Genomic DNA, 12729 nt, shown 5'->3' with positions numbered 1-12729 from the left:
TTATTTACATTAATTAGCCTTTTAAAACTATAAATATATATTTGCACTAAAACATTAATCTTTAAATACTATTTTATAATAGTATTAATATATTAATAAAATGTATTTATATAATAATAATTTATATATTTATATATATATAATATTGTAATTATATAATATTTTGATGCTTTTAAGTAATTCTATATGTTGATTAGCTCTAGAAAACCTACTATGCTTTTAATCTATAAATACATTTTTGCACTAAAACATCAGTCTTAAAACAATATTTTTTTGTGAAATTGGTGGTTAAAATTATATCTGAAATAATAATTTTATTATTACTATTGATATAACCTTCTGTGCTTTTCCCCCCCAAATGTTTTATTGGACGTTTATTGGAGTACGTTTACAAGAAAATACTATTTCAGTCTATCTACTTCAATCTCACACTTTGTTACTTTCTGTTTCTTTGTAATTAATTGTGAAATTTACTTGTCATTTCTAAGTGAAAACTGTTTCTATACCACATTTTTTGGAACAGTCGTTCAAATTTTCCTAACAATGCTCATGCTTACAGTAAGAAACACAACTCATGACTGTTTCCAAACAGGTTTCCCAAACACTTTCCCCTGCCTGCTATTGGCCGGAAAAACTGATCGTTCTGCCTGGAAACCGACACCATTGGTAGCATCCAACATGCATTAAATCACACACTTCTGCAGCAAAACAAGCAAGCTATATTATACTGAAAACTTCAAAGTTGTCTCCGCAGTCCGTGCCGTTTGAGAAGAACAAATAGGAAGAGCTGACATATGGGGCCCCGCCAGCGGTTATGACAATGAGGGGCCCTGCTTTGGCCTCTATAGGAAATCCACCTGTTCAGTTTGATAGTATCCCAACACTAAAGTGACAAGACTTGAATAGAGCCCGAGTCCCTCTTCTATGGGATTAAGCGGAATGATATGCCAAGTCCATCTTTTGTGTCCCTTCATAAAACCACTGTCATTTACAAAGAAATCTGTCTTTATTCTTTCCCTCGGGATAAAGCGACAAGCTTCGGGCCCGCCGAAGTGCACCTGATATTGAAAAGAGACACACAAAGAGCTCGTCTTTGTTCTGCAATATCTGTTAATCGTGGACCGAGATGTTGGTCTCATCTTGATCCAGAAAGGCAGTATGTTGTTTTCGTGCGAATGTGACCACAAGCTAAAATGAAATGAGTTTTCCCATCTGTAATTGTTCTGCCCGTTCTTCTTTTTGTGTAGCTTCCCCCCTTTGACATCACGAAAAAGGATGGAACTGATTTCTGTTCTGTGGGAAAACATGTGTTTATGTGGCGGCGTGTCAGAATCGCTTCAAGCATCTACATGTCAAGTGATAAATGATGGCGCGGGGTCTCGGGGGCCCACGAGTGACTGCTGTGTTTGTTGTAAGAGGACCGTCAGAATGACAGGCTTGAGATGGATTTACTCTGAGATGATCTGGAGTTTATACTGGACTCACTTTGAGATCTGTGTTTGAACAAACGGCTCTTTGGATTGGCGTATCGAAGACTTTCTGTTCAGCCAGAATGAAAATGTCACACTCGGTTTGAACAATTTTCAATGCAATTGCAGTGGATGGTGATTTTTCTTTTTCTTTTTGGTCTAAAAAGGTTAAAAGAAAAAGAAAAAAGTACTATTAAAGTAGTGCAGACAACTATAAGTCATATCTGATGAGGAACTATGATGTTATTGTTAACTAAGGCTACGTCCACACGAAGCCAGTGCTTTCCCTATCCGATCCCCCCCCCTCGTCTCAAGAAATATCTGCGTCCACACGAAACCACAAAACCGACACAAAACGATGTAGTATACATGCCAGACCAATATGTGGCACTGTAATTCTGCCACAGAGATAAACGGAGAAGACGACTTGGACTATGCACATAAACCTTGCGCGTGGTATATAAACGAACATGGAACAATACATTTATTAATCTGTATTAATGTTAGTTAATAAAAAGACAATCATTCATGTTTGTTCATGTTTTTGTTGCTGTCACGTGACGTAGCGGTGTCTGACTAGGGGCGAGACGTGGGCTGATGACGTCTTCGTTTCAGAAAATATACGGATTCGCTGTCCACACGAAAACGCAAGGGTGGCGTTTTCAGATTTATCCACTTTGGGACCCTGTTTCAAAAAATATCGGTTTCTCTCTCCCAAAACGCCGATACAAAATGTATGCGTATACAGCTAAACGCGTCTCCGTGTGGACGGGGCCTAAAACTATCAAAAATAATTTTCTGCAATTGAAATAAGGCTCAATAAAATTTTTACTTAAACTTGTCAAAAATTATAATTGTTGTATTGGAAACTAATTTAAACAAATTTAAATACTAAAATGACTAAAACTAATACTGATATTGAAATAAATGCAATATTTCCAAATGCAAAATGACAAAAACACATAATAAAATTATGAAAACTTTAATCAAAATGAAAAGAAAAAATGAAAATATACAAATAAAATCTAATTCATATAAGTTGGATAAATTTATACTGAATTAATTAAAATTTCATTTAAATAAAAATGACAAAATTACATGATAAAATTGCTAAAACTTTAACAAAAATTTAAATGAAAACTGAAAATATAAAAATTCATATTCAATTCTAAGCTAAGTCATAATATAACTATTAGATGGAAAAACTTTTAAATACTAAAATGACTAAAGGTAAAACTAATATGAAAATAAAAAATATATATTTTAAAATTATGACAAAAGCACTTTATAAAATTCAAATGAAACTGAAAATATAAAAATATCAGCTAATTCATAATATTAATATTAGATGAGATATAGATATTAGATATTTTTAAAAAATCACCAAAAATTTGAATTTTAAAAAATATAACCACAATTTTGAAATCTGAAATGTTTAAATACTAAAATGACAAACTAAAATTAAAATAAGTTCAAAATATTAAAGAAATTGACAAAAGCATATAATAAAATTACTAAAACTTTTACAAATTAAAATGAAACATTAAAAATATAAATTAATGTAAATATTAGATGTAAAAGCTTAAGCTTAATCTAATTTTGTGTTTTGCAGGATAAAGTCAGTCAGACGGGTTTGTGACGACTTGAGTAAAAGATGACAGAATCTTGATTTACGAGTGTAAACCTGTCCTTTAAAGCACTGAGACCTGCTTGAGCTGGAATCAGGCCTTTTTCAGTATTAGTGTCTTCTGGATGCGGCGGGTAAAAATATCTGCGATCAACATCTTTTGATTACTGAAGTGGAACATTCCAGAAATTCCCTTCCGCAAACTCACGAGGATGAAACATTCTGGAGCATTTTACAGTCGCCTGATGACAAACAAGCTATATGTGGCTACAGACACACGAGAGACATTTATTAGCAGCAGGAGTTTTATTGCAATATCAAACAGTTGTGCATCTATTGAGGTGAAGTGAAGTCATTGTTTTACAGTCGTTACTCGGTACTCTGACGGGTTTAAGATGCCCGGGCTTGAGGAACTTCAATCCAGATCACTCACCATATTTGGTATGGTCTATGAGTTTGGTTTTGCTCTCACATGATCTGTTCAACACTGTTTCTCTTTTTGTGTTTGTGCTGAGAGACCATTCTGTCCGCTGGAAATAAACTCTACAAGCCTGTAAAATAAAGTTCAGCTCAGCCTTTGGAGGAAAACATGCATCGCATTAGACTCCAAATATTAAAGTGGCTGTGTTGTTTTGTGCGGGTGCTGGAACAGGATTGTCAAACTCTGTTCACATCATTCAGTGTTATTGCGCTGGTGTTGCTCTTTCAGAGCTCAGGAGACGAACTGTACTGCTTTCAGATTGTTTAGGCAGTTTAGCTGGACTTTCATCACTTCATTACTGATCAAAAGATTTATTTAATGTTTTGGAAAGAAGTCTCTTCTGCTCACCAAGGCTGCATTTATTTGATCAAAAAAATACAGTAAAAATAGTGAAATATTATTTCGATTTAAAAAAGTTTGTATTGTAATGTATCTTAAAATGTTTTTTTTATTTCTGTGGTCAAAGTTGAATTTTCAGCATCATTACTCCAGTCTTCAGTGTCACATGATCCTTCAGAATTCATTCTCATATGTTGGCTTGGTGCTCAAGAAACATTTTGCATGTCACTTTTTTACTGTATTTTTGACCAAATAAATGCAGCCTTGGTGAGCAAAACTTCCTCACAGTAATACTCAGTATTGTGAGATTGAGAGGTTGTGTGTGTCTTTCCAAAACATGTAATTTGGCTTCTGCTGACAAACACGCACGACCGACGCACTAATGTGAGTGTATGCCATAATTGCAGTGGTGACGGATCTGGGGTGTTCAGAGCTTTAAAGTGACGTGGTCAGTGTTGTTCAGTTTGGACTCGAGTAGAAAATCTGTCATGACTTGTGGTAAAGACAGTTTGGGGTTTACTTCCTTCAGTTTGTCCAAAAAAAACAAACAAACAAGAAAATGCAACAAAATAGTCCATACAACTTGTGCACTATATTGCAACTCTGACATGTGGTGTCAGTAGTGCAGTTGTGACGTCAGTGACATCAAATATTGGTTCTCGTGTGTCTCACAAACAGACATCATTAACGTTAAACCTGACGCAACCCAGATTTGAGATTTGCAGCTGACTGGAAAATTTTCATCTGATTTTACAACTTAAAATTAGGTCTGATCCTCGTAAGACTTGAGAAGACTTAGTGCACAAGTTGTATAAACTTATTTTTATGATGCTTGTATGTTGTTGCTGTTGTTTGCTTCTAGCTGGAACTTGACAGATAAAATGGAAAAAGTGGAAAAATTATTTTGCATTGTATTTTCATAATTTACAAAATAATGCATTATATCGTTTCCTGAACAATTGTAACCAAAGTTAAAAAGCATTATAATATTTGCATATTTGTTATTACATCTGAAATTGGTTGTTTGTCATGTGTTTTTGTTTTTATTAAAATTGAAATTCTGATCTGAAAGCATAATAAATAAACTTTCCATTGATGCATGGTTTGTTCGGATAGGAGGACAATATTTGGCTGAGATACAACTATTTGAAAATCTGGAATCTGAGGGTGCAAAAAAATCTAAATATTGAGAAAATCGCCTTTAAAGTTGTCCAAATGAAGTTCTTAGCAATGCATATCACTAAACAAAAATTAAGTTTTGATATATTTATGGTAGGAAATGTACAAAATATCTTCATGGAACATGATCTTTATTTAATATCCTAAAGATTTTTGACATAAAAGAAAAATTGATAATTTTGATGCATACAGTGTATTGTTGGTTATTGCTACAAATATACCTGTGCTACTTATGACTGCTTTTGTGCTCCAGAGTCACATTGGCTTTTACTTTTTGTTTGTAGCACAAACTTTGCAAAATACACACTGCAATTTATTATTTAGGGTTAAAGTTTTGTTCAGCTAGCCATAACATACATTTCCATCCAAAGTTGCGAACTAAACTTGCAAAAAATTGGATGATTGCATAAAACATTAGCAAACGATGCACCGTTTTCATCCCATGTGTTCAAGAGAGCAAAACCTTCCTGGGAAAATGGTTCAAAGTATCAGTAATAAAATAATAAGAAGTTGCTGCAACCAGAGAAGCATAAGCCTCTTTTTAAATAAATGACTTAATTCAGATGAAATTCAATAACAAATGCTGTCATGTTATCTTGCAGCCTGATGTTTGGGAACACAATTGTTTGAAGCCGTTCTAGGAGGTAATTATACCAAATCATTTTGATGATGGATTTTTTCAGCACAAATAAAACAATATTTCAGATGGTGTGCAATGCTGGTTAGTCCAGATATCTAATCACATGATCTGCTGAGGCAAAGTCACAAGATTGTTGTTGCATCCAGGAACTTGTTCAGTAAATGTGTTTCCATCATAATTTTTGACTTTAACTGAAAAATGACTTTTTGTTATTGTCCTCTTGCATTATTGACCAACTGTTTTCCTGTTTGACACTGTAAAGCTGCTTTGACACAATCTGTTTTGTATAAAGTGCTATATAAATAAAGGTGACTTGACTTGACTATGAATGGATTCTTGCCTAATAAAAAAATCATAATTTTATGAGAGTCATTTCCATCCAGTGTTTATGCAATATCCAGAATTTTACATAAAATAAGTGGATGCAAACATAGCTACTGTAGCTTGCCTTAGCAAATACAGTATCTTTTTAGAAATACTAGCACAACAGTTCATGCATTCCCTGGGAATCGAACCCATGGCCTTGGCACTAGTAATACTAATGGGTTCGACACCCAGAAAATGTGCAAAAAATTGGACGATTGCATAAAACATTTGCGAATAAAGCACCGTTTTCATCCCATGTGTTCAAGAGAACTAAATCTAACACAACAGCTCATGCATTTCCTGGGAATCAAACCGACAAACTGGGCGCGAGTAACACCAAGGTCATGGGTTTGATTTCCAGGGAATGCATGAACTGATAAAGTGCATACCTTGAATGCAATGGATAAAAGCATCTGCTAAATGCATAAACATTCATGTAAAAGTAACACAAGTCGATTTTGATGCAGTATAAGAAATTTATTTCATAACAGTTACAAAGAACAAAATATTTAAAAGCATTTTTATCTTACATAAGATGTACAGAGATGGCATGTATTTGACTCTAAATGATTCCGGAATAGACGCTACAGAAGTATTAAATAGAAAACTGAAAAAAAACAAAAAACAATTAAAGTTGATGGAAAAATATGAAATATTCCATTTATCTACTGTACAAAACAACAACTTGAAAATGGAATCCATTCTGTTGTACCCTGATACATTGTTTAGGCCTCTTGCGCATTTAAAAAGTATTTTTACAAAAGAATCACAATAGCTAAAATCTTGGCCTCTTTGGTTCCATAATTCGGTATAATACATTTGAACAGAATTCAGTTTCAGCTTCTATAAAAATAACTTTTCTTTTTTTTCAATGGCAGGTTTTTTCTTTACTAATAATGCAACTTCAGTGCAAACATTGTAACAACCATCCTCTCAGAGTAGGAAGCGAAAGTTTACATTTCAAGTATTGAAAACAAGTGGGTCATCCGGTGTAGGTCACTACTATACATTGCATAGCTTGTGCGGCACTTATTTCAGAGGAATCGTGAATGAGGCGTGCCACTTGGTACCTTCGAAGGCATTTTCAAGTCTGCAAGTGCTTTATATTGTGCATTTTCGATATTTTTTGCAAGTGCTATGCTGCACCATGATGTAATTGAAGAGTTTGGCAATTTATGAGATCACTGGATTCGCTTGTGTTTCAGAAGCGTGTCTTCGGCTTGTTGCATGAATAATCACAACCGAGACATAACAAAACACACCTCATGATTTATGAATGGATCTCATGTCTGTCGAGAAACCCAAGGATTGTTGTAGCTCTTTGCAGATGATCGTTGAAGATGGATGCTCTCAAATGGATTAGTTGTCACTCAATGGACTCAATGTGGGAAGTGCTGGCGTTGCTTTGAGAAGATGGTCAGTGCTTTTCGGGAAGGTACACAGATATAAAAGTCTTTTGAGAAGATCACCCATCCTCTTTCCATTCTTAAAGAGAAGAATCAAACTACACTCTTAAAAATAAAGGTTTCAAAAGGGGGCTTTCTTAGCAATGCCATAAAAGATCCATTTTTGGTTCCCCAAAATCTTTCAGTCAACAGTTCTTAAAGGGATAGTTCACCCAAAAATGAAATTGTGCTGTTAATTTACTTACCCTCAGGCCATCCTAGATGACCTGTATGTGACTTTTGTTCTTCAGTGGAACAGTAAAGAAGATTTTTAGCTGAAACCGTGGTCCTTGGCAATTCAAGCAATGCAGATCAGCGGCTGCCCGTTTTTGAGAATTAAAAAAACACATATCAAGGAACGCAAAATTAAAACCTGTGGCTCCTGATGATATATTGAGCTCTTATATGAAGCAAAACAATCAGTCTGTGAACATTATTTACAACATTATTACTTGTAATCCAGAGCCTCAGGCAAACGGTCCAGAGATATGTCCAGTTCATGAATGAATGATTCTTTTGAATCGGTTAATTTTTTGTGAGTTAGTTCAATCAATTCACCAGATGGACCAAAGACCAAAGACCGATGGGCCACTGATATGTGCATGCATGAACCAAACACTTGAATGAAGTGGTGAAATTAATGTTTATATGGTTTCTCATTGTTTATGTAAAAAGTTGAGCTGATGAAGACTAGTTTATTCACTTTATATGCTTTAGACATGCAAAACATCCACATTTCACATCATTATTGGGTGCATTAACAATATAATTTTGTATACGTGACGTCATTGCATCATTACGTAAATAAACTACTGAATTGAATCAGTTCATTGAAATGATCCAGTTCGTGGAAAATAATTGTATTTCCTAGTTTGCCTGAGGCTCTGGATTACAGGAAATAATGTTCAGTTTCTTGCACAGACTGATTGTTTCACTTCATAAGAACTCAATATATCTTCAGATGCCACGGGTATTAATTTTGTTTTGCCTGTATATGCTTTTTTAATTCTCAAAGTGCTGGCAGCCGCTGACTTGCATTTTATGGATCACCAAGGGCCACGGTTTCAGCAAAAAATCTTCTTCACTGTTCTACTGAGGAGAAAAGTCACCTACATCTTGGATGGCCGGAAGGTGCGTAAATTACCAGCAAATTTTCATTTTTGGCCGAACTATCTCTTTAAAAGAACCAGTGTGAAGAACATTTTAGTAATCTAAAGAAACTCTTGTATAATGGATGACCATCGATGCCAATAAAGAAGCTTTGTTTTTAAAAGTGTAAACAGAGATAAAAGCAATCCCATCCCTTTGACGTGACAGAATCGTACAAACGGGACTAAATTGCTTGATGATTAAAGAACATAAATATATGTACAAAGATGCGTGGAAGAGTTGGGGTGTGCATGTGGATTTGTGAGCACGGATGAGTCATAAATATTAGTTTCTTACTATGATATTTTGGAAGTCTCAAGCGCAGCCGCACTCCTCGACGATCATGTTGGGCACGTCCCGTTTCACGATGTTGTATTCGTCGTCGAAGTACAGCATGGACATGGTGCTGAGTTTGGTCGGGATGCAGCAGGAGTTCATGGATCCCGGACTCATTCCTCGCATGCGGTATTGGTTCACGACGGCCGTGTGGAAAGACGAAGCCGATCCGGGAACCCCAGCCATGTACGCCGGACAATTCCCTTCGCAATAATTCCCAAAGTACCCTGACGGGGCGATGATCCAATCGTTCCAGCCGATGAGGCGGAAGTCAATGTAAAACTGTTGACGGCAACACAAGCTGCTGCTGCCGTCGCATTCAAGGCCTCGTTTGCGGATGCGGTGTTTGTTGTCGGACGCTCGTGCTTGGACCACAAGGAATGGATGGTGGGATTCGTCGGCCGTGTTCACCAAAACAGGCATGACGCCCATCTTATCGCACACTTCACACCGTACATCCAGGTTCTGCCGGCGATTGCCTTTGGCAAAAACCATTTGCACGGCGTCCGTCAATGGAAAAGTGTGCCATCCGCTGCGTTTGAGATCCACACGCTTCTCCACCAAGTTCCACTTGCTCCCAAGTCCCGGTTCCTGCGAGTAAACCTTCACCGTGACCTTCCTCCTCGAACCTTTCTCCAAAACGTTAGGCAGAAGCTTGAAGTACAACCAGAGGTTGGCTTGGGACACATACAGGTTCTGGTTGCCCTCGTTGGAGATCACGAAAAACAGGCTGGTTTTGGAGGTCAGCAGTTCGTCTGTGGGATCAAGAAAAGAGAGAGAAGATCAGCTCAGTGCATTTCATCAGCTGTTGCTCAGCTGACTTGGGCAATATGCTCCCCGTGAACCTGGTGAACTTAAAGCCTATAGGATAAAGACTCCAGACATTGACATTCAGAGAGGGCAGCGGATTTCTAAGGCCGTCATGAATGGCCCACTTAACTGGGACCACTTCAACCTAAAGACATTAAATCGTGTTCAGTCTCATGAGATTCTCATTACTGTAAGACAGTTATTTTACTTACTTTTTTTTTTTTTTTATTCCATATACTTTACAATTTAAATAATGTACCTTTTTTGACAATACAGTTATTGTAAAAGAGGAGAAATGTGCTTAATAGTAATTAAAAAAAACAATAAAAACACAATTATATATATATATTTTTCATATATAAATATGCATATATTTATATTTAGTCAGATTTCAGGGTAAAATATGACCAGACATGTTCTTGGAAGGTTTTGTGAGATTCACCCCTTTTTTTAATTAATCATTAAAATTAAACTTGACTTCAGCATAAAGGCAGACCAAAAATACAAAAATACTATATATACTGTAATAGTAATACATAATATAATTTCATATAGTCACATTACAATAATGACAGGGGAGAAATATCTTAATGCTCATAGAAATAATGTCAAAATAAATATTTTTTGTCTCATAAATGAGCTTTTTTTTGCACAATATAATTTTTTTTTTCAGATTTCAAGTTAAAAGGAAGATTTCATGAGATTTACCCATATTATTTAAATAAACCTTAAATTAAACTTACATTTAGCATAGATTTGATTTCATATGTTCACATTACAATAATGAGAATAAGAGAGAAATGGCTTAACTGTCATAAAAATTATTTTAATAAATAATTTTTGTTGTCTTGTAATAGGCTTCATTTTTTGCAGAATACCTATTTGTATAGATCTAATTTCATTTTATAGTATATCTCATTTTAATTTCTTTTTTAGATTCACCTATTTTATTTTATTTCACCTTTGATTAAACTAAAATTTAGCTATTTAAATATGATATATAATATATAATTTCATACACTCACATTACTGATATGAAAATAGGAGAGAAATGTGCTTAATTGCCATGAAAATTATGCAAAAAAAATATTTTTTTGTTCTATAAATAAACCTCCTTTTAGATCTTTGTGCCAAAACTTTATTTCTTATTTCTAATTTGACCCAGACATGTTCTTAGAAGGTTTCATGAGATTTACAGATTTTATTGTATTGAACCTTAAATTCAGCATAAATTAAAGGCAGAACAAAAGACAAAAAAAACCACAACTGTGATGTTATAAATACTTTGCAATTTAAATCATGAAAATAAATCACAATGCAAAGATTAAAACAAAAATTGTCCAATAAATAAGCTTCATTTTGTGTAGAATATAATAAATCCTCGTGCAAAAAAATCATTTTGTATTTCTTTCTTCTGATTTTAGGGTGTAATACGGCCAAGACGTGCCCTCAGGAGGTTTTTGCTGATGATTATTGTATGGTTAAATGTGTGTTCTCGAGGTCTCGTGACAGCGGCGTTATTCTGGCGTCCGGTCCAGAGCTGCCGGGGGTCTGGATGGAGATGACAGGAGTCAGAGAGCTTGTGAGAGAACAACACAAACCAGCAAAGACTTCCTGTGAGCCGCAGAGACACACAATGAGCCGCGTGACGTCACAGGAACCGTGGACATACAGCCGTACAGTGAGAGCACGATCAAGCACATCCCTTTGACATTCACAAAAGGATACATTTACATGATACTGACCGCTTCTGGAGCCACCGGCCACTCCAGATTCATTCAAACCCATCTCTTCTGCTTGCAAACTAACTTCTCAGGATTTTACACCTGCTTTATCATGCATCTGATCGCATGACTGACTTAGCAAACAAACTAATGCGACATGCTTCGGGTTGCTCTCTCTCGGTTTGGATGTGTGACCAAACAGACTTCCACATAAAACTAGAAATATGATATTTCTGTCTCTCTGTAATGGATTAATAAATCCGAGCCTTCAGGAGTTTGGCTGAAAAGTATCCGCAAAACACACATAAAATTGAAATGTTTAAAAATAAATCAAACACTATTCTGGATATGTGTGTAATTGTGTAACATGCTGAGCGCAGCTGTGCCGAGAGAGAGAGTCACATGGGGGGCTCTAAGGCCTCTGATTGGATAATCACATTTGGTTCCAGCACAGCACTGTAACTCATTTAAATGTAAACTCTGTCCTGCTGAATTAGAGTTAATATGTTATGAAAACTTTCATTAGTAACAATAACAAATAATATGGCACTACATGATGCTTCACAGATGTTGACTTTTTTCTTCCTGGGCACAAAGCAGTGTATTAAAGGGAAAGTTCACTCAAAAATGTTTTGTTTTTTTACATTTTATTATACGCTATATATAATGATACATTTGTATTATGTATGTTTTAGTAGTATTTTGCTAAAGTGATGCTAAATTTAGGTTTAATTTAGTGCTGTCAAACAATTAATCGCGATTAATCGCATCCAAAATAAAAGTTTTTGTTTACATAATATATGAGTGTGTACCGTGTATATTTATTATGTATATATAAATACACACCCATGCATGTATATATTTAAGATAAATATGTTACGTTTATATATTAAACATATTTATATATAATGTAAATTATATGAATATAAATATATACATGTAAATATTTTTTTAAATATATACTGTATGTGTGTGTATTTATATATACATAATAAATAAACAGTACACATACATATAGTATATAAACAAAAACTTTTATTTTGGGTGTGATTAATCGTTTGACAGCACTTAAATATATACAGTGGGTACGGAAAGTATTCAGACCCCCTTAAATTTTTCACTCGTTGTTATATTGCAGCCATTTGCTAAAATCATTTAAGTTAA

The 12729-nt window shown here is 35.0% G+C and overlaps 1 protein-coding gene across 2 annotated transcripts in view; it reads right to left on the bottom strand.

Moving 5' to 3' along the window:
- Nucleotides 1-6654: 6654 nt before the first annotated feature.
- Nucleotides 6655-12729, bottom strand: part of LOC107552402 (inhibin beta B chain-like) — a 10957-nt gene continuing 4882 nt past the window's right edge. Inside the window, exons 2-3 of one of the 2 annotated variants that reach the window (XM_016234274.1) lie at nucleotides 8993-9786; nucleotides 6655-7524 (exon numbers count right to left, since the gene is read on the bottom strand). In XM_016234274.1, coding sequence (XP_016089760.1) covers nucleotides 9011-9786 — 776 coding nt within the window. In that variant the 3' untranslated portion in view covers nucleotides 6655-7524; nucleotides 8993-9010. Of the gene's footprint in view, nucleotides 7525-8706; nucleotides 9787-12729 lie in introns of those variants that run through there. The other variant, XM_016234273.1, reaches the window with a different exon arrangement.

Source organism: Sinocyclocheilus grahami, unplaced genomic scaffold (assembly GCF_001515645.1).
Source record: "Sinocyclocheilus grahami isolate Dianchi unplaced genomic scaffold, SAMN03320097.WGS_v1.1 scaffold449.1, whole genome shotgun sequence".
Lineage (NCBI taxonomy): Eukaryota > Metazoa > Chordata > Actinopteri > Cypriniformes > Cyprinidae > Sinocyclocheilus > Sinocyclocheilus grahami.
The sequence above is the reverse complement of the archived record's forward strand: the minus strand, read 5'-3'. Positions and strand labels throughout refer to the sequence as shown.